General features: G+C 35.9%; 1 protein-coding gene across 49 annotated transcripts in view; it reads left to right on the top strand.

Moving 5' to 3' along the window:
• Rims2 (regulating synaptic membrane exocytosis 2) overlaps positions 1 to 23,158 on the top strand; it is a 410,761-nt gene that overhangs the window by 181,888 nt on the left and 205,715 nt on the right. For 18 of the 49 annotated variants that reach the window (XM_075961108.1, XM_075961119.1, XM_075961118.1 and 15 more), the window contains 7 exons: positions 2,969 to 3,036; positions 4,988 to 5,107; positions 8,399 to 8,498; positions 9,006 to 9,129; positions 10,934 to 10,980; positions 12,865 to 12,977; positions 21,688 to 21,818. In XM_075961108.1, the coding sequence (XP_075817223.1) occupies positions 2,969 to 3,036; positions 4,988 to 5,107; positions 8,399 to 8,498; positions 9,006 to 9,129; positions 10,934 to 10,980; positions 12,865 to 12,977; positions 21,688 to 21,818 (703 nt within the window). Of the gene's footprint in view, positions 1 to 2,968; positions 3,037 to 3,159; positions 3,369 to 4,987; positions 5,108 to 8,398; positions 8,499 to 9,005; positions 9,130 to 10,933; positions 10,981 to 12,864; positions 12,978 to 18,558; positions 18,607 to 21,687; positions 21,819 to 23,158 lie in introns of all 49 variants that reach the window. The other 31 variants (XM_075961098.1, XM_075961096.1, XM_075961111.1 and 28 more) reach the window with 3 other exon arrangements.

The raw sequence follows: 23,158 nt of genomic DNA, 5'->3' as shown, positions 1-23,158 counted from the left end.
TGCTCTAATTTAAAGACACACATAACATTTTGAATCTGTAGGCTTCCATTTTTATAGTGTAGGAAATTTTCAGCTTCTAACTGGGAATTCTTTTTCAGCTTATTCATTTTTCTTCTCATCCAGTAAGGAGAATGAGGATCATTTGTCACCATGTCTCAGTCTTTGAATCTCTGTTCATCTTCTTTGATCCTTTAGTCTGGTTCACTTGGTCATTGCTCTGTCCTCTCTACATGCAGTCGAGCCTGTCCACTTTGCTACATTGCACGGTTTTCTAGTTATACATTTTCCATTTGGTTATTTTGTGTCTTTTAACAGTTCTTGCTCTAGATCCATAAATAGGGTTTTGTAGCATTACCAGATGATATTTTATAATCTTAGTTTGCCCTTTGAAGTCATATAAGAGTTAATATTAGTGACTGCTGATGTCTACACACTGCTCTTTGTGATAGTTTAAGACCCAGTTTTCTATGTGCTTGATGATAATTATTTTATTTAATTTTCAAAATGACACTTTGTTTTCACTCCTTTAACAAATGCAATTCAGTGCCATGAATATGATATCTTAGCCCCTTTTTTTCATTAATCAGAGGAATTTTTACTTTGGTTTCAAATGTTTTAAAGTATTAAACTACTTTGTTGACAGAGTCCAGGGCCACATTTCTCACCTTTGTGTAGTCTTGAATCAGGGAAGCTGAGAGATTGTGAACTGAATGATTCTCTAGCCTTCATGCAAATCACTCAGGACTGCACATTTAGAGGTCTCTTACAGTTTATCTCCTTTAATTGAGAAACATAGAGATGCTTTTGTATGGAACCATAGTGTGTTTTGAGAAGGCAACAGGTTTCCTAAGCTATAAAGACTCTGAGGCTGTTGAGTAGTTCCAAGCAGGGGTATGAGTCTACAATGGGCTGGTCCCCCATCTCTGGTGTGTACTACTGCGATTCTAATTTTTTATCTGTGTGGTAACATTGCTTAAGAAGCATCTTTCTGGCCCATGGGTAAAGAATAAAGTTCTTCCTGTACATTTTGGCCCAACACATCTGTAGAAGACAGCATCATGTTACCGTGACAGTAGACACTCCTACATGAGATCTTAATTGCCTGCAAGTCTTGTTAAGACAGATTGCTCAGCCCCACCAATTCTTTTTGAGTCCCCGGATCTAGAGTGGCATTCGATGCATGCATTTCTAACATTTTTTGAGATTCTGTTGTTGCCATTTTAAGGACTTTTAACGTCTTTTTTGCTGATAGTCCCATTCGAATAACTCTTACACCATTCTAGTACTAGATCCAAGCCATCCATTGTTTAATAACTTCTAAGATGTTTTTAAAAACATCAATGTTTTTGCTGTTATGAAGTATGAATTTTATTGCCCGTGGTGTTTCAGATTACTTCTATGTCTTCTCTGATAAAAGCATTCTGCTATGGTTTTGTCATCTCAGACTTGCCTTTTTTTTTGTTTCGTTGATTTGACTAGAAAACTGGATGCCAGCCTTGACTTTCCACTCTTTCTTGATACTAAAAATTCTCAGCTCTTTTTCTTGTGATAGCTACTGTCATTACTATTGTGTAGGTTACACTCACTTCTATCTTTCCCAGAGATTGTTGCAGGCACCTTTCAATTGTAGCTTCTTTTAACCTGGTCTCTATAGAATTTAGATTCAGCCTTTTAAGGCATAAGTTAGGTTTTGTCTTAGTGCTTGAGAACGGTAACCTTTAGTATGGCATAAGAAGACTCGTTAAAGCTGTGCTGTGCTCAGCCACCATTTTTGCTTACCACTGTGTCCCCTCATTTCTTTAGGTGCTGGTGCCCCCTGGCACCCCAGGTTTTTTTTTTTAATTTTTGCAGTATGGTGTTAATACTTCCTACTGGAATGTTCTTTCTTTTCCTTTCCATTTGTCTGTCTCTTTACTTGTCTGCTAAATCACATCTTCCAGTTTCCATCCTAAAAATAGTTACTTCAGAGGTGTCCGGTGAGTTCCTATTCTCTCCTAGGATTTTGTTCTCTCCTGTGAGACACTCATCTCTCGTGTCCCTCCCCACACTCACAAACACGTCTCATTGTGTTACCCTTTATCTTAGGGCTTAGCACGATATAGAACAGATGGGAGGTATTCAGTAAGTATTTTTTTAAGTGAGTGAAAATACTAATATGTTTTGAATTTGTGTATGTATATATGTAGATTGAGAAGAAGCCTCTTTGAAATAGGAAGAAAATAAACACACTATGATTGGGAAACAGATTTTTATCATAAGTTGTTATCATGTAAATTGTCTATCAAAACTGTAACAATGTAATTTCTCAAAAGATAAGTTGTTTTAGTGTAATACTAAGTAAGTTATGTTATATAAGTAAAATTTATGATTTCACCTTTCCTTTCTACTGATAGATATAGAATGAAACTTTTTAAAAGTCATTTTCACAGAAAATCTGTTGCATAACTATTTTTTTAACCACTTAAAATGTTGAGGAGTTTCCATCATTATAAAGATTATCATATGCCATTCCAGGAACAATATTTAATTATTTGAATTTAAAATAATATTATTGCTAAGCCTCTGTTTAATTTATAAACATTTAAAAGTCTTGAGAAAAAACTCATAGCTTTAGACCAGCATGCAAAAATAAATGAGCTGAAATCCAGACATAGCTGACCAGCCTTTGTCTTAATTGGCTTCTTCAATAGATTTTGTTTCTACTTTTGCTTATTGATAGCAAAGGTATTCTATTTTTAAATAATTATGGCAAGGCTTCTGTTCTGAGATCTGTCTGGACTACAGAAGCCTTATATTTTGCATTTTATGAATTCTATCGGGAATAATAGCTTTTTCCTGGTATCTAATGACTAGGACAGATAAAGTCTTGAAAGCACCAGGATCCTAGAGTTTGAAATGTTTATAATTTCTCTGTCTGTCCTTTCCCAATGTCTCCTTTATCGCACTCCTGTCTGCCTGGCTGCCACAGGAGACATGGATTACAGCTGGTTGGATCATGCGTCTTGGCATAGCAGTGAGGCTTCCCCAATGTCTTTGGTGAGACATGTGGAGCCTTACTATTTAATTTCCGTTATCATTTCACTTTTCCTTTTTATTTACACCTCTGCATGTTTTCTTTTTTGTATCTTTGTTTTGTTTTGTTTTATCTCACACTTGTAGGGGACAGTCAAAAGGGAAAAAGAAAAACTAGCGAGCAGGGAGTTTTGTCGGATTCTAACACCAGGTCTGAGAGACAAAAGAAAATCATGTACTGTGGTGGCCACTCTTTGGAAGAGGATTTGGAATGGTCCGAGCCCCAGATTAAGGACTCTGGGGTAGATACCTGTAGTAGCACCACTCTTAACGAGGACCATAGCCATAGTGAGAAGGTACTGAGACTGCGGCCCCCTTCAGCCTGCTCATTCGGTCTTCCTTCGTTTGCTCTCTGTCACTCATTGAAACAGGACATAATGGAAGGACAGGGCATTTCAAGGTCAATGTAGCATTTCCTAAGGTGCAGAAAAGAAAAACAAAACAACTAAGCCAAAAAGCCTTTTGCTTGCTTGGCTATTCTCCTTGGTCAGCAGCATACCAAAACCTAAGTTAATGAAAATAAAACCTAGGAACAAAGGAATGTTTGGTGTGCAGTCAAATGAGAGAACTTTGGAATGTTATAAACGATAAATAATTATTTTTGGATTGGCTTATTTTAATGTTTATATCTATTTTCCTTGGGATGGAAATCAAATTATGAATAGTGTGCATCCCAGGAGAAAGGGAGATGACCGGGTCTGTTTGTACAGAAGGAGTTGTTTTTCTTTTTTCCCCTTCGCTGTCTTTTGTTCTCTTGTCGCCATAGCGTTCTAATGGAGCATTAATTAGTATTAGATTCATTGCCATCTGCTTTGATATTTATTGTTTTATTTGCTTTTAGTGTAGCATTGTTTGAATCCTTCACCATGTAGATGTGATTGCCTGGAACTTGTCTTTCGCCTGCTACACTTTGCATGGACTTTGCATGCTGCTTTTAGGCAACCATGCAATTACTATGATTACACAAATCATTTATTTTGTTGCCTAGCATATTATTAATAATGAAACGGTTCATCACGTATAAAGCCATAATTCTAAACCCAAGAAAGAAATAGGCCGGTAATATGATTATTATTTATCAATAATTGTCTTTGAATGATCTATTAAAAAGAAATTTACTAAGCATATCAAAAAGTCTAAAACAATCAATAAACTTTTTACCAGGTGTGGTGGCCCGTGTTCCTTAATGCCAGCGTTGTAGAAGCTGAGCTTGAGCCAGGGAAATCATAAGATTTAGAGACCAGCATAGGCTATATAGTAATATCAAGGCCAACTGAAGCTACATAGTGAGTTCCAGGCAAGGCTAGGTTATGTAGCAAAAGCCCATTAAAAAAAAACTCAATGAATTTTTGTGAAGTGAGAAACATAATCTGTTGATCTTTGAGTAACTCCTGTTTCTTCACACAGACTCAGTAGGACAGGTATTGGTGGTTTACATAGTTTTGGAATTGTAGCTGTAATGTTCATTATGAGTTTAGATTTTATGTTTTAATAGTTTTCCCTTTTAACTTTTGCTAAGATAGAGTATTTTTAAAAATCCCAAAAGTGCTGGAAGAAGAAATTGTCACTTTTTAGGGAGGCCAATTAAGTAGATTTTTTACTGTACATGTTCTGCCTGTGAGGTCTTAATTAATCTTCAGCAAGTTGAGTTAGCATATATTTTAAAGAAAATTTCAGAGCTATTATCTCTTAGTATTGTGGTAGATGATAACGGAGGGTTTTTATCATTGGATTTAAAAGAAACCTTTGAATTCATAAAACTCATAAAAATCCTGCAGTGTTTAGGTCAGTAATTTGGAATGTAAAGTGGTTTGTGTAATCATAATATTTTAGAATTCTGGAGTTTAGAGATACTGAACAATCACGTAACTTGATATAAAATTAATTTTTCTTATTTGTTGATGTTGTATGTCAGCACCCTGTGACCTGGCAGCCATCCAAAGATGGAGATCGCTTAATTGGTCGTATTTTATTAAATAAGCGTTTGAAAGATGGGAGTGTACCTCGAGATTCAGGAGCAATGCTGGGCTTAAAGGTACGTAATAAACTTTATGGGATTTGGCTCTGTATCACTTTACAGATCTATCAGTAAAGCAAATGGAACTCTTTTTACCTGTGCCAAGTTAGGAGTTATCTCATTTCCATTATCAAGAATTTAAAATTATTGTCGTTTATTCCTTTGAACTCATTTTCCAAGTATTTTAAAGACGTTTCCAAGGTAGATGGGTGTCAGGAGGTGAGGAAGAAGCCAAGACTCCTGTCCCTAGAACCCACACCCAAAGCCAGGCATGGTGGCATACCTCTGCAGTCCTGATGTTGAGGGGCAGACGCGCACATCTCTTGTTCTTCCTGCCTTGTCAGCCTCATCTACTCTGCAAATTCCAGGCAGGCAGTGAAGAAGGACAGACACTAAAGGTGTCCTCTGACCTTTATGTAAATGCACGCATACCCATGCACATTCATAGACATGTATGACTACGAACACATACATCATTCACACTATATACATATGAACCTACAAACCTGCAAACATTCATGCATACTCATGCACATACATGTACCTCTGCAAACACAGACAAATCTATGCATACACTACACAGGTACAGCTGAAAACACACATATCCAGATACACTCATGCACATGTATACCTGCAGATACACACATCCACACACATGTATACCTCCAGATACACATAACCAGACACATCATGTGCATGTATGCCTACAGATACACATCATATCAAGATACACTCATGCACATGTATACATGCAAATACACACATCCAGACACACTCATGCATGTGTATACCTGCAGATACACATACTCAGACACACTCATGAGAATGCATGCCTACAGATAGACCGCATATCCAGATACACTCATGTACATGGATGCCTGCAGATACACACATCCAGACACACTCACGCACATGCACATTAGCAAACTCACACACCTTTGCACACTTATATACATATATACCTGCAGACACACATATCTATGCACATGCTTATGCATACGTGTATACCTTCAAACACACACATATATGTGCACATAGTAAATCTCTGATAGCCATGATATTAGTTTTATATACATTTTTAAAAGACATTGATAGTAACCTGGTTAGAAAATAGTTTGAATCCTAAACACAACGAATGTACTTGAGCTTAAACTATGACCAATTCTGGACATTCTTTCCATTTCTCTGCTGTTCCTAATGTAATGTTTTTATTGTTGCAATTATTGTTGTTGTTTGTTGCAGAATAGGTATTGAATAAAAAATTTCTTAATTATACATTTCCTTTCAATAATAAAGTAATCTGTAATTTAAAAACTATCTTGCCTATATTTATGTCAATATTAAAGTAATACTATTTAATTTTTTATTATGCAAACTTAAAAATACATGTGTTAACATCAAAATATAATTTGGTATTGATGTAGTAAATTGTGTTTGTATTTGTAGATTGTGTTTTAGAGAAAACTGGTTTGTACTGGTTTGCACTGTCAGGGTCAAACTGAAGTGCTTATGCATGCTAGTCAGACACTCTACAGCTGAGTTATATTAACCTCAAATATGCCATTGGAAACCCGGAAACCTCTAAATACAATGTCAGGTGCCTGCTTTTCAAGACAGGGTTTCTCTGGGAAACAGTCCTGGCTGTCCTGGCTCACACTCTAGACCAGGCTGGCCTTGAACTCACAGAGACCTGCCTGCCTCTGCCTCGCAAGTGCTGGAATTAAAGGCATGTGCCACCACCACCTGGCTAGGTGATAAAAATATGTGTATATTTCAACTGTATTTTTTAAATATGCAAAATAGAGGGTATTTAGCTTTTGTATATCTAATATATTTAATGAAAAACTGAAATAAAAAAGAGTAAATGTTTCAGAGTTAAGCCATTGTTATACAAATTGTACTCTAGATATAGTAAATGGTAGGTATTTAAAAAAACTTTGGTGTGGTGTGATTAGATGGTGACAGTGTGCTTGACCCTTACCAGATTATGTCATGTCTCTCGTTGCCAGCTGTCATAGAGGTCATGAGGAGATGGTGGCAATGGTGGGACTTAAACTCAGGATGCTGTGATGATACAGGATGCTGATACAGAGATTAGGAAGACTTGGGTTTGATTCCAGTTAGAGTAGTTACTCTTTTATTTGTTTTAATGGTGGAGGAGGTTTATTGTCGACATGAGAGAGAGAGAGAGAGAGAGAGAGAGAGAGAGAGAGAGAGAGAGAGAGAGAGAGAGAGAGAGAGAGAGAGAGAGAGAATAGCCAGAGGCGGAGGTATCCCGGAGACAGCATCAGGCATTGTCTACACAGTGGAGACTGTAGCTTTCCTTTGCGTGGTTAAAGCAGGATAAAATAAATAGTATTGAGTTCACTGCCTGGCTTATTATCTCAATTCTGTAATAACTGCCACTGACAGTATAATTATACTAAAAGTAACAGTGATATTGGTGTTAAATATTCTGGAGCAACAACAGTTTTCTTAAAATATTTTCATGAAGATGTGAGGCCTTAAGAAATTTACATTACTGAGTATAACTCACCGCAATTGGGGAATATATGCCTGGGATAAGATGAGGTAACTCAGCAGGTCTAATTTCAGTTATCTTTTGCTCACATTGTAAGAGACAAACCAGTTTACTCCAGTCAATGAATGTAGTCCCTCTTCTTTGCTGCTCCTGCTTTGAAAAGTAGTGATTAACCAGAATCAAAACATTAATTTTGTAGGAGCATGGTATTTTACTATGATTTTGTAGCATTCCTAATGCTTGTTCCCAATTTGTATATTTTTTCTAAAATAAGTATTTTAATAGAAATTAAAACTTTGGAAAATTGGGCTTCAAATAATTTGAAGTTTGTATTATTTCTGATGAAGCTAATTAAATTTTACAATTTTCTCAAGGAAGATCTATTGACATTGTGGATATTATCAATATGACCAAAACATTATTAATAAAAATACAGCATTCTTTCATCATCATAGTAAAAGAAATGGATACTTTTATATTAGAATATTTGAAATTTATATTTAAAATGTTTATATAATTTAAAATTGAGAAATAGAATTCAATAGTAAGGAAGAAATTGTTGAGTTGAATCTAAAATACTTGTATTTTCAACAAGAAAACTAAATTACAATAAATTTGGAATAAAAAATGTTCCTTAATGCAGACACAGCAATAGTATATTAAGAAATGAAGTTTAGGACGTTAAACTGCAGTTTTAGAATCGTCATTGCTCTGGTCTTTTTCCTTGCACCTTTGCCTGTACTCACTTTCACAGTGTGAAGGCTTTGATCCTCTCCTCCTTTACACAGGTCGTGGGAGGGAAGATGACTGAGTCAGGGCGGCTTTGTGCGTTTATTACCAAAGTGAAAAGAGGAAGCTTAGCTGATACCGTGGGACACCTTAGACCAGGTAGGTTCTGCCCACGGGATAGTCACGTGGCAAGTGTCAGCTGGGGTGAGAGGATGCTTGCCTGGCCTCGCAACACCTTTGGCTTTGATCCCTACCACTGCAAAAAGAAAAATTCTAGCCCTGAACAGTTACTAAAAAATTCTCACTTATAAGTTGTTTGAGCAGTAATAATTAGTTTCTTTCATGTGTCTTAAAATCTTTAGTCATTAATGGAAAGCTAAAGCTCTTATTCATTGTTATACAAGATATAATATCCTTTAAATTTCTCTACAGCGAGAAATCAAATGGACACAACCTGTCTGTGGTGTACTTCTGATGACCTCATCTTTTCAGATGAAGTATGCTATTCTAGCCGTAAATTCCTGGTCTCCTTAGTTGTTCTCAACACATACCCTGTTCTGCTAGGGGAATGCATGGTGTGATTGACTGAAACCCAATGATTGCTTTTACTTTGAATATATTTGATGGCCTCAGCTTATAGTTATGAGATTATTCCTACCCCTGCAGGTGATGAAGTTTTAGAATGGAATGGGAGGCTATTGCAGGGAGCCACGTTTGAGGACGTTTACAACATCATCCTAGAGTCCAAACCTGAACCCCAGGTTGAGCTTGTAGTTTCAAGGCCGATTGGGTAAGTCAGTCTCGGTAATTTTTTTGACTCATTTTTAAGATTGATTAATTTTTATTTCATGGGTATGAGTGTTTTGTTTGAATGTATGTATGGATGTATGTACATATGTATGTATGTTCACAGCATGCATGCCTGGTACACACAGGTTGGAAAGAGGGCCCGTTCCCTGATTCACAGGGTCAGCAAGAGGGTTGGTCCCCTTGTTTTGGAGTTAGGGATGGTTGTGAACCATTCTGCAGGTGCTGGGAACCAGAGCCTGGTCCTCCCGTGAGCAGCCTGTGCCGCTGCTCCAGGACCAGAGCCCGGTCCTCCCGTGAGCAGCCTGTGCCATTGCTCCAGGACCAGAGCCCGGTCCTCCCATGAGCAGCCTGTGCCGCTGCTCCAGCCCTACTTTCAGTCATTTGTGTGTGACGATGGACGGCTACTCATTAGTCTGGACTGCAATGCACAATTTTCTGACTACTTTATGGAAATATGTGTTTTTCATAGGCATCTTTTTTCTTTAATTAAAACATTTGACAAATTAATAATTTTTCTTTACCTGATTATGCAAAATAGGTTGCTCATTGCAAAAAAAGAAGAAATATTTAGTTTTTTAAAAACAGAATTATTGTTATCTTAATAACTAGTATATAGCTAAGGTCATTAGTCTTTTGTTTTTGTGTTTTTAAATGGAGATTCTAGCTAACAAAAGAGAGAACCAAAGAGCATGTAATTGCCAGATTCAGGACTTAATTAAGGAAAATAGTTTCTTAAAACTTGTGATTTGCAATGAAACAGGCACCTCTAAGACATTTTGTCACTGTATTTTATTGCCAATAGTCTATATACTCCAATGGTGGCAGGAAATTTAACCCTTTCATCTACGCTGTGAGGATTAGTCATGAAGTGTCTGGCAGTCCTTTTTCTGCAGAAACTTGCATTGTATGGTAACTTAAAAGGTGCATCAAAGTTAAAAATGTATAACTGTACGGTAAACTACTGAATGAATTATTAAATTACTGAATGGCTTACAATATCTATGAATGGAGGCTGCAGATATTATTCCTTGTAATTATGTCCTGTTTTCATTCACTTAGGAAACCTTGAGCGGCAAAGCTATAGTGTATCAGATTAGTATATTAATCAAATTTATTTTAGTGTTAAAGTATACCCAAATTATATTTTAATATTCTAAATAATTATAGTCTTTTTTTTAATAAATGATTCTCCTATATCAAGTAAGTATAGGTATTTTTGGTGTAAATACGGTTGCAAGGTAATTTTGGAATTTCCCATAAGAATCATGTTTGCTTGTTACAAATGTAACCACTCCACTTAAAATTTTAGCTATAATTGGAATGTTTTAATGATATTTAATTTGATTTCCAATATAAATTATTTATAATAGAAGGCCAAAATAAAAAATGAATTAATATATTTATAAAAAACTTAACCTTGTTGAATATAAAGCACTTTTTATAGTAGGTGTTTCTATAGTCCAGCAATAGAAAATAAAGTGTATTTTCATAAATCTGATACAGATGCACCTAGATTAATTCTTCTTAGAGTCAGCAGCAAAAATATCCTATACTTAAGGGGAAAAAGACCGAACTATGTGGCAGATTGTAGGCCATCTCCACCTCTATGGAAGATCTAGGCCAACTTGTCCAAAACAAAACAAAAGATTATGGTTGGTCATGTTTTCATAATGCTCCCACTGAACTCATTTTTTCCTATGTCACTTTTTATTTGCAATTTTCATTAAAATAGAAGATGCATCAATTGTTAAAAGTTTATTTTTTCTCCTGTTCTGTCATTTCAGAGATATACCTAGAATACCTGATAGTACACATGCACAGCTGGAATCCAGTAAGTTTAATTTATTCTAGGGTATGCCTTCAGCATGTCATTCATCAAAGTTCTAATAGAGAAATTAATCTATTAATATGGAGTAAGATAAGTACAAATTATAGTTTCAAATTCTAATGTTAAATTACATTCAGAATGGAAAATTTTCATATTATTTCTCATCACTGTAGGGAAAAATACAAACTCTATAGTGATTTCAGTATTGTTCCCCTGCTGCCATTACTGTGGTTTTTTTTAAGTAGCTGTACTAAGGTGTATTCTAATAATCTACACAAAAATATGCACTTAAATTTTGGCTACTTACATGCCCAAGTATCGCAATGAAAAATTATGACCATTCCCCATCACTACCTACTTCCAAAGTTTCCTCCAAAATTTAAAATTTGGAACTTTGTAACTCCACTATCTTTGTCAGGGTGTGCTTGAAGCAAACTGTTGAATAATTAAATTTTTTCAAATTTGTATTTTATTGAAACTAAGATAGTAATTCTAATTTTATGTCACAGCAGCAATGGAACAGTAAACATAAATTCAAATAGTCAAATACACAATTATTCTTATTATTTGTCTTCTGATGGACTGTTGATTGGGAAGTAATTGAGCAGCACTTTAGAGGGTGGCTGTTACGGGGGAAAACTTCACAGGCGCGGGGTACAGATCCTGACAGACAGGCATGCGAGGCGGGAAGACTAGGTACAGGTAAGGAAACAGTGCAGCAGGGCCCAATGGAGGAAGCATGGAGGAAGACAGAAGGCTGCGAAGGAAGCAGCCAGAACAGCAGCAGCCAAATCCCAGTCTTCAAAGCACCTAAAGACTTCCGCTTGCCCCGGAGGACACGGGAGCTCTTGGGACATGCTCCCCAAGGGATATTTATACTTATTTGATTCTATCAATAAAGTTATTGGATGCAGTCGATGCTGAGCAACACAAAGCTTAGAAACATGACATGTCTTTTTCAGACATAACTGGTACACAGGGGACTTTCTGGTCTGGAGGATAGGATTGAATTCTTTAATGCTTTCTGTACTTGGACCTCAGGTATCACCATAGCTGGCAAGTACTGCTCCACCTTCCCCAGGTCCGTAATCCTCATGACTGTTAACATCACCTGAATTCCTTCTGTGCGCTTCCCTTTCCCAGCCTTTGCTGTTAGTATCTCATTGAGGATAAAATGCTCACTGCTGTTTTCTATCTCTTCCTCCCAACCCATACTGTAAAGAGCTGGGAAAGCCATTTTCCTCCTATTAGGACATATAATTCCACCAGTGTCTTAACATCTCTATCTGTTCACATTCAAACTGGTTCCTTCAACTGCACAGGAACAAATTCATGCATATAACATTTGGTTATTGCTGTTTCTGCTGTCCTGTGCCTTTTTTATAGCCCCTTATTTCAATTTTGATGGTGTAATATTTTATATCCTTCAAGATATGACTTAAAAGTCACCCAGAAGTTTTAATAATTTTGGAATTCTAGTACTTATGTTCTAAGCATTTAAAATTTGCATGTTCTTGAGGTAGTTCACTGTTTTGATTTTTCTTTCTTCTTCATTTTTAGTGTTCTCTCATAAAGTGTGAGTATAGTACACTTCACAACAGACCAGGAAATCCTACTGTGGCACGTCGCTGTCGCAGTCAGCACGGCATTGGTGTGACTGGGTCTGAACAGAATCCTACATTGCACTCATGCAAAACCAGGCCCAGCCACAACAAATGCAATAGTCTGAAACAAACAGCAAAGCAGTACCAAAAGCTCCCTAAGGCTGTTGATAACACTGTAGCACTAAAGCGGTCTGTGTGGAATGGAGGCTTTAAAGACATAAGCTGAGTGTTCAGAAAAAGCCAAAGGCATTTTATTTTCCTTTGTGTGCAATTATCATTTCAGGTTCTAGCTCATTTGAATCTCAAAAAATGGATCGTCCTTCTATATCCGTTACCTCTCCCATGAGTCCTGGCATGTTAAGGGATGTCCCGCAGTTCTTGTCTGGACAGCTTTCAGTACGTAATCACTCATTTCTTCTCTTTGGGAATATTAAATGATGTTTTTAAAATACGATGTTGAGGCTTTTGTTTTTCTTTCTTTTTGTTTTTTTCTAATCCAAGTTCTTTCTAGAACATAATTGTGCCTTTGCCCTATCAGATTTATATTTTTGACACTTTATAGTTACTTAAAATGTAATTTGGGCTATTTATTACAATGTTTTCTTTTAATTTAGGTTTATAGAGTTTAATGATTTTTATTAAGATATGTAATTCCTGTTTTACCCTTAATTATTATTCCAGAAGTCGAGGTGATGATTTTTACTCTTTGTTTTAAAGACTGGGAATTGCTATAGTTTCTCCCGAGAGAGGAAAATGGTCTATCAGACAAAGATTGTATTAAGGTAGAAACAAATATTTATGTAATCTTCTTTGCTTTTCAGTCTTAAGGAAATTTCGGTTGACTTTGATAATAACATGAATTTTTAATATAGCTCATATATATATATATATATATATGGATTCTAGAGGTGTTTTTTTAATCAACAGACAAGACTAACTAATATGAGGGATACAGTAATAGACTCTTGGGTGTATGGAGTAACCTTTCGTTATGTGAGCATTGGTCTGTGCACTTTCTATATTATAGTCTACTAGAAGAGGGTTGGAAATTTAAGTTCTTTTATTACATTATAATTTCCTTATTAGAAGACATTCAAATTCGTTGTTATAGTAGTTGTTAATCTGCTAGCAATTGTTAAATTTGAAATTTTCTAGGTACTAAAGAAAAGAACTATTTAAGTTCACAAAAAACAGAAATTAAATATTGATTGAAAATTATGACATTTAAACCCCAAACTATTATGAAGTTGTATCTTAAATTCCTTAGAATTACCTTCTTGTTAAATAGCTGAAAATTTCTCCTTTTCGTTTTAAGGGGAAAGGCAGTAAGTACTTGGTGTTTTTGGAAGCTGTCTTTCTTTGTTACTTCATTTCCAATTCCAAGATCTTATACACATTGTGTTAGGAGGGTTGGTGGGAGGTCCAGGGAAGGGGTCTGGAGAAATCTCAAACTCAGCTGTTTTCCTCCTGGTTCAAAACTGCCCTGGCAGTAGGACAGAGCTGCCGAGGCTGTGAAGGAGTGCAAGTCCATGCAATTGTAGCTTAATATGAAAAGTATATTTTTTATAGCTTGGAAGGGAAATATTCTATGAATTTAGTTAAAATGTTAAATATTAATTGCATACATTTTAAAATTATGCACAGATATGCATTCAATTTACATACGAACAAGACAGGGATTATTGATATAATTCTTATTTGCTTTCAGAAATCTAGTTAATAAAGAAAAACAAAAAGTAAAATCACTAATAATCCTGACATCACATAGGACTTTATAATATGTGCATTTATTTTAAAAATAAAATTTCATATAGTTTTGCATTCTCTTTTTCCTTTCTCTTATTTTTCTGAGTCAGAATTTTGCTGTGTAGTCCGAGCTGGGCTGGAATCAATACGTCGAAGAGGATGGCCTTGAACCGTGGGCCTCCGCCTTCTGCCCCACACATTCTGGGATTATAGGTGTGCTATGCACACATGGCCTCAATTCTCCCTCTTCTCTAGTACTGCATAGACTTTGTCTTAGCTTTAAAAAGTCTTCTTAACTTTATTTTCACATCTATAATATTGCATTTTAGCTTCTAGTTTATATTGCTACTAATAACAATACCACTGAAATCCTTGAATGTGTGTTAATTTTGCCTATTTTTACTAGGGTAAATTACTTTGTCAAGAGAACATTTTAGAAGTAAAATTATAATATACATACTAAAGTATAAACTTGAGATTAATAAAAATCTTCTCTAATTACACCTAACCTATTTTGCTATGAGTATATACATAGATACAAATAAACTTAAGTTGTGACAGAGGTGGCAGTGCTAGTCCCCAGGGATAAGAATGGACAAGAAAGAATGCCTTTCATTATTATATGACTTTTAATGTCATTCGCATTTTTTGCATTAGGCCAGTGTGAGCACGGAGCTCTCCTGGGTTGCTTACACATCTGTCTCCCTCTCTGTATGTAGCCTATAGGCAATTTTGGTTTGCTATGATGAAGTGGGAGTTTAGAATACGCCTACCTATATCACTTCTCGGGAAAACTCTTAGGAAGCTGAGCTGTGCCTGTTTCCCGTAGCTACTTTCCAGCTCAGGGCGGAAGAGTGTGTTCTGTCTCAGAGCTCAGGGAGAAAGGGTGTGTTCTGTCTCCCAGCTCAGGGAGAAAGGGTGTGTTCTGTCCCCCAGCTCAGGGAGAAAGGGTGTATTCTGTCTCCCAGCTCAGGGAGAAAGGGTGTGTTCTGTCCCCCAGCTCAGGGAGGAAGGGTGTGTTCTGTCTCAAGGCTCTTGATTCAGCCCGTGGTGGCAGGGACACCAAGGCCTCAGGAACTTGAGGCAGCTGCTCCCATTCCATGGACCAGAAAGCACAGATGATGTGCTTAGTGTTAGAGCTCGGATCCCTTTCTCCATCTTAAGTGGCCTGGGACCTTGCCCTAGGAATGTCTCACCCATAACTAAGATGGGTTTCTCCTCCTCAGTGTGATCGAGGTCATCCCCACAGGCATGCTTTAACGATCACAGTTTCTTCCCCATTTTCTTCTGTCTTTGAACATTTTGCTTTTGAGAAATTTGGTTTTATTCCCCACAAAGTCATGACAATGCTAATGCCTGAGAAGAGAAAGTATTTGTATATATTTGAGGTGAGAAAGGTTCAGAATTATTTTTTTCTATAGGAACACTTTATACTATTGATTCTAATATTAATTATATTTTTATTATACTGTCTGTGATTGATTTATAGATGTAAAGTTACTTTATTGTAACATTTTTGAAATTTATTTTTACTAAATATTATGAGTATCAATTTTATTTGTCCATTTTAGAAATTTGAGTAACTTTAGATTAATTGTATGTATTTCATATGTCCCTTTATGGAATTCCAGAACATTTAAAAATATTGTATTTATGAAGGTATAGGTTTCTCTCTCTCTTTTCCTTCTTTCCTTCTTTCTTTCCTTCCTTCCCTCCTTCCTTCCCTTTTCTTTTTTTTCCTTTCCTTTCCTTTTTATTTTTTGGACAGTGTATCACTATGTAGTCCCAAATGGCCTGGGCATGCTATTTTTTTCCAGACTGGGCTAAAACTAACAGAAACTCCTGCCTCTGCCTTTCTGTTCTGTGCTGGAATTAAAGGTGTGCCTTACGGCCCCTTGCAAGTTTTATATTTGGACTTTGATGTTTTAATACTTTATTCTCATAACTTTAACCATATAAATGCATTGCATGAAAAGATTGTCCCAAGGATTATACTAGAAGGGACAGTGAAGGGGACACTGGACATCCACACTGAGATTATGGTGTAAAGTTTCCCTTCTCCATTTGCATGAAGCCTGAGCAGTTACAATGTGGCCCAGAGCATCCTCATTCCTGCATCCAGTCCTTAGAGTCTGTAGCCTAGACAGCAGCGGTGGTGAGAAGCAGAGGGACTGCAGGGCATGCAGTGCTTTTCTGGGGTAACGACAAAGGTTAACAGATGGAAAAATGAGAATTTCACAGCTTTCCAGTGCGGCAATTGCTCCTCAGCTTCAAGCCTTACATGGTTATTTGTATATTTTGTCTGTTTTGATCCATTTAAAAATTCCACATGTGGGTAAACATAAGGATTAAAAATGAAAAATGTTGATTTTAGAAATCTGATAACTGCTTGTTTTAGATAAAGAAAAATTGTTTCCTATAAATGGTTGATTTTTTTTTAAAAAAATCTTTTTAAAGTAGACCTTTTATTTTATGAAGTAATATATGTTTATAAAATTTTTTCTTTTCTTTGATATATTTTATTTAAAACATATATAGATGGTGGCAAGGAAAATGAAATCTCTATATTCCTTTACCCTTCAACATGGCTAGTTAATCTATGGGAACTCCACACCCCGCTTCCCCTGCGTACTCTGTCCATGCAGATTTCAGAAGACAGATATTCCCTCACATTCTGTGTCTGAGCACTTCCTCTTTGGGCCTATCTCCATTTGGAAAGGAAGAAAGCTCAGACTTGATACTTGGTGTTTTGGAGAGAAAGAAAGGTGATTCCTGGCGGCCAACTCACATGCTGTGAAGGTTGTTCTCCTTTGGGTGTTAGGTTTGTTTCTTACTTAAGTATCATGCCTGTCCAGTGATCCTGTCCAGTGATCTTGTACCTGGGCCAAAGCCCTCCCCTCATTCACACCAGTTTCTCTACAGTGGGAGAGATGGAAGGCACAGCCCTTAACTGTCCTAACAGATGCCACGAGACCATGGAATCTTGTTGAGGGAAGCAGAATGCAATGGCCCCAAATCCATTTTCTGGAGGCCCTCTGGTTTTATTCTTGATATGATTGATCTATGTTTTTTTTTCAATTACTGGAAATTGTTTTAAAATAAAAGATTAAGAAATTCAGAAAAGAAGTTTGTTATTTTTATTTTTCTGAGAACTCTGTTTATACCCTTCTACCCTGTGAACACTTGGAAGCGCATCTAGACCTTATTAGGCATTTCTCTTCACTTGTATACTGGGGATCAGAACAGTGAGCTCCCAGAGCTGCTGGGAATATCAGGAGGCAATGTCCACACCATAAACTTAAAGGAAACATAGAGAGCTTTGTAACCATCAAGCCCTGAGATAGTGTTGTTAGTAGCAGTGCCCGCAGGTAGTAGTATCTTTGTGCTATGAAGTTAATAGTATCTTTGTAACTATGAAGTTAATAGTATCTTTGTAACTATGAAGTCCTGAGATAGTGTTGTTAGTAGCTGTGCCCGCAGTTAATAGTATCTCCAGCCAGCAGCTCGTCCCGTTCCCTCCTTCATGCTGCGCTCTACTTTGATCTGTGTGCAATTACAATTCCATTTTAGTAAATTTCATATCCATACTCTCACACAGTTACGAATTGATTAAAAAAATTGTCTCTGTGAACAGCTAATATTAATTTAACTCTAATATTGTAATTGTTTCTTAAATAATAATGCACCAAAAACTTGTAGTATTTCCATTATATTAGCTATTATAAATTATCACTTATAGTCTAGAGCTAATTGAAGGCACAGAGATCCTGTTAATTTGTGCATCTCCTATGCCACTGTTTGTAAAGGATTTGAACATCGGTAGATTTGGTGTTTGTGGGTACCGTGGGAGCAGTCACCCACAGATATCACAGGCTGTAGTGTGTTTAAGGGTAAAGTTTCAATTTTCTTGATTTGGGGTTATACTTTAATCATTTTTTAAAATTATATTATCTTGTACATTCAGTCTTAATTCCTATTATTCTGACTATGTTTTAAGAATATGGTTCAACAAATTATGATATTTATTGTGTTTTGAATAGTTTTCATATATTTTAGCATTGGGAAATATTTATTTTTTATAATAAAGTGATTAAATTAAAAATATTGTCATGGAAACATTGTATTTAAGGGAGAGTTTTATATGTTCATTTTTACTTTTGGTCTTTTGGTTCCAGCATATTGTCCTTTTTGGTTTTGTTTTATTGCTTTTTTCTTTAATTTTGCTTACCAGAGCCAAAGCCTTAGTAGAAGAACATCGCCTTTTGTTCCTAGGGTTCAGGTAAAGGCTTTGTCTGCCTGATAGAAGCTAAAGTGTGTTTTATCCCTTATTTGTATGTTTTTGGAAAATGCGTAGTAGGAACACTTTTTTTGGTATGTTGCTCCAAACCATACTATTGACTCTCAAATCATTTTCTAAGACAGCTTGTAAAATTCTGCATGGAGATTAGAATATTGAATACAAATTTAAAGAGACAATCATCATTAGTGATTTTGCAGTTATTGCAGTACTCAAATGCATATGTTTCAAAGTTGCATTCCAATTGTGTTTTGGTGTAGATTTGGCTTATTTCTGTAACATTTACTGAAATAGCTAATTTTAAAATTCCAGATATTTTCCTTTACTACACAAAGGTTGCTGTCTCTTTAAATCCCTCATATACCACGTCACATCCACATTCTCTTGCATTTTCCAAGCAATGGCTCCTTGAGGAGATTGGCAAATATATTTGTACCTTATTTAAAATATGATTTTTTTAAACATTCGATATATAAGAATTAACTTTTGGAATTTGAAAGAACAAAAAAATTCACAATCCAAATGATGTGTATATGTTATTTTGTTTGTATTTCATCATTTAATTTCCTTTTATGTACTACTTGGGTACAAGCTGTTTGCCTCTTTCCATTAGGATGTTGTTTATATGGTATAGCAATGCCAAATAGTTATCTTCAAAGTAGTAGTATGCCTTCCCTGCTTTGTTGCATGTTTTTAAAAAGAATGGTGGCTTTGGATAATACTTTTAAATAATTAAAATATTAATTCCATTAGATATCATATAATATAAAATATGTTTGATGCTAAATTTCTATTGTGAAGAGTTTAAATTGTTTAAATGCTGAAGCTGAGAGATAGTCATATTAAACAATAAAATAGTACCAAGATTTTTATTAAATGATTTAACTAAGACTTGTCAAGGATAGAATTATGAGGTATTTTTTGTATTTTAGGGAACAAATAAGTTTTAAATATTATTTTTAAAATACTGCTTTAAGAATATGTTAAATATCATGGATAATAAAATACCTATTAAAAACCCCAGTAATGTAATGAAAACTCCACTCTGTAATGAAACTGAAAGTCAGGGCTGTTTGTAAGTGCCCAGCTCAAGACAATCTCAGAAACAGTCCGATTTTGATCCGATGTAATGGGATAGGTTCTTATCAAATAGTGGTAATACACATATTTTTGAACAGTATAATTTAGTTAACAGTACTGTACAATAAAGCTAATGTATGTTTATGTAAGAAAGAGTGGTAAGGAATAGTGGTTAGCTCTATATTATCTGAAGATAATAGTTTATGGAAAAAATTAAACTTGTAAGAGTTGCTGTCGTTGGTGATAGTGGAGATTACATAAATTAATCTGACCTTTGTCACAGGTTTTAGAAGACTCTGAGACTTTCGACATTACCTTCATTCCACGAAAAATCAAACATTCTAATTTCTTTATTTTTATCTCTTGGCTTTTGTATAAAGAATAGCTTATTCTCTCTATCTTGTTATCCTTATCTATATCTGTAGCCTAGTATTGCTCAGCATGTGAATTTAAAAGTTTTTTTTTCTTTTCAAACTTTGAGTCAGTCCCCAGCCCCTCTCTCTTCAGTTTGTGGTTGTTTCTCTCCTTGTTTGAGACAGGCTTTGCTCTTAGCTCAGATTAGCTTCAGTCTATAGGTTTGCCACAGCCCTTCTCCTGTGCTGTCACCATGTCTAGCCACTAAACCTGTTTTCCTTTGAGGGGGAGTGGTGGTCCTCGATCCTTTGAGTGAATGCTGCAATTCTTAAAATTCTAAGATCCCATTTTAGTTTGTAGGAGAATAGCCAGCCTAGAAATGTGTAACTTTCTAATATGGCAGATAAGAGTACTTTCCAGATATTTATTAAATGCAGCTTAAGGCAATCTTCTTGAGGGTCTATTTTTGAACTTCTTAGCTGGTAGAAAAATTTTGTTATACAATAGCAAGATAAAACTACTTTAAAATTCAAGACAATAAACCATGAAAACTACTAATAGTTACTTTAAAAATTTGAATATCTTTTGTTAAATATCCTGTAAGGGGCTCATCCATTTTAACCCTGACAGGGCAAGAGCAGAAGTAATTTTGTATCTTAGGCTGTCAATCTGCCTCTTCTGACTCAGCAGGGAGTCAGCCTTTGGCTCTCTGGAATATATACAGAGGGACCCGCCAAAACCATGGTGGAGTTGGAGCTGAACTGCTGAGCTTCATGTATAACTAAGACATGTCGTTGTCAAGTTCCATATTTTTGGCCCCATTTCAATTTTAAGCTGACGGTAGGAGATGCTGAATCTTAGGTAATATGGATCTCTAATGCAGATGCAGACAGAAAGCTCAGTGAGTGAGGAGTGAAGGGTTGAGGTGCAGGGAGATGGCAGCTCTTAAGAGAACCCAGGAGCAGCATGACTGGAAGTCACAATTCATAATTATTGCAGCAGAATTATGCACATTTAATTTTAAAGTGAAACTTTATTATTTTAAGGATGTTATGTATTTTCTTCACTGAAGAAGGAACTATGCCTCTAAAATCTTTAAAAGGTGAATTTATTATCATTTCAAACACAAACTTGACGAATCTCTTAAGGCTATGAGTAAGCCTTCTATCCTTTGAGATGTGTTTTACTAAGGAGACACGAAACATTTGCTTGTAACCTCCCTCTGAATAAATACCTTTTCCTTGTTTCTGTCCACACACTGCATTTGGAACACCCATTTACAACTCAAAGTGAACAAAACGATAGTGCTTCTTGCACAAAGGTAGAGTTAGGAGTTATTTTGTACAAAGTATGTAATCCAGTAAGTATAATTATTATATGACCATTGCATCCAGATAGTAAAAGTCCAAATGATTCATCAACAAAACTAAAACATCAGCATCAATCCATCTATTCATTGAAGTTATTATAGGATATCCTGTTATTTTAACACATCACATTTTACTGGGGAAAATGTTTTTCTCTTAACATTTCAGTTATATCAGTATTAGAGAATGCTATAAAGATTGGAAATGTAGACATGTATTGGAAGTAAATTTTGAGCTAATAATGAATGCTTTTGCTTTTCAGATAAAACTATGGTTTGACAAGGTTGGTCACCAGTTGATAGTCACCATTCTGGGTGCAAAGGATCTCCCTTCCAGAGAAGATGGGAGGCCACGAAATCCTTATGTTAAAATTTACTTTCTTCCAGACAGAAGGTAGGGATTTGAAATTAAAACATATATGCTCCTAAAAATAAGTGGGGAAGTAAAGAATGTTTCAGTCCTGTGTCATTCAGTATTTCACATCATGACAGTTGGATAGCTGTGAAATTTTAAAAATATAATCGTTCTGATGAATCAAAAATTGACAGTAAGTATTTGAGATTATTTTAAAACATGGATTTACTATATATGATTTTATTTAAATATTTAGTTTAAGCCATCTGCATATTGTATTTATTAAGGAATATGTTTCTATGTCAAAATTATTAAAATTTATTTTTTAAAATACAAATTTTAGTAGGTTGTGTAGTAAACAAAGTTGGAACTGAAACAGCTTGTGCTCATATTCTTCTCCACTTTTTACATCCACACCTCTTGACCTGAGGAGGGGTCACCATTTGGTGGGTTTTCTTGGAGGTGGAGTCTGGATTGCAGCTACTCCCAGGGGAAGGGGCTCAGAACTTTTCACCAAATATTCCAGACTCCTTGTATATATGAATGCCAAGGGGGCTGGGGTGATACTTCCAACCAAACAAAAGGTTTACAGAATATAGGGGGTTAAAACATCTACATGAAAGCTTTCCAAGGAGGGAAGGCTCAAAAGCTCTGTATCCGCCACCATAAACACCAGATTTCCAGTGTCTGAGCATCATCAGAGCGATGTCAGCCAAGGAAAAGGTGATGTGAGCAGGTAATTAGCGATTGCAGCTTATTTGATACATGTTTAAATTGTTTACAAATTTCACAATATGTTAAGATTTCACTATATTTAAAGTATGGGAAACTTCTTACTCCATCAATTTTTCCTTTAAAAGTAACTTGAAAAAAGGTGTTGTTTCTGAAGATTTAGATTTTTTTTGTCCAGAGATGCATATTAAAATGTAAGGAAGAAAAAAATTAACCATATTGGAGTGGTCAGATAGAACCTAAATTTCAGCTGAACAATATATATCACAGCAAATCATCCACTACCCTGGCAGCTTCTCCTTTAGCACACAGTAGTTTGTTAGTATCAAAATCTGTGGGAGGGATCGACACAGACCCACGACCAATATGGCACTCAGCTCGGCCTTATTCTCAAGCTACTTAGCTTTCAGCAATTCATACTCTTAAAGAAAATTTTTATTGTATTTTTATTTTAAAATTACATCATTATTTATTTGTCTGTACGCGTGTTTGTGTGTGTGTGGTTTGTGCACGTTCTAAAGCCCTCACATGAAAGTCAGACAACAATCTGTGATGATCAGTACTCTCCTCTCCCATAGGCCCTGGGGATCGACTCTGGCTGTCAGACATGGGGAGCAGCGCGTGCCATACCCCGCTAAGCTGTACTT

This window comes from Microtus pennsylvanicus, chromosome 2, assembly GCF_037038515.1.
Source record: "Microtus pennsylvanicus isolate mMicPen1 chromosome 2, mMicPen1.hap1, whole genome shotgun sequence".
Classification (NCBI taxonomy): domain Eukaryota; kingdom Metazoa; phylum Chordata; class Mammalia; order Rodentia; family Cricetidae; genus Microtus; species Microtus pennsylvanicus.
The sequence above is the reverse complement of the archived record's forward strand: the minus strand, read 5'-3'. Positions and strand labels throughout refer to the sequence as shown.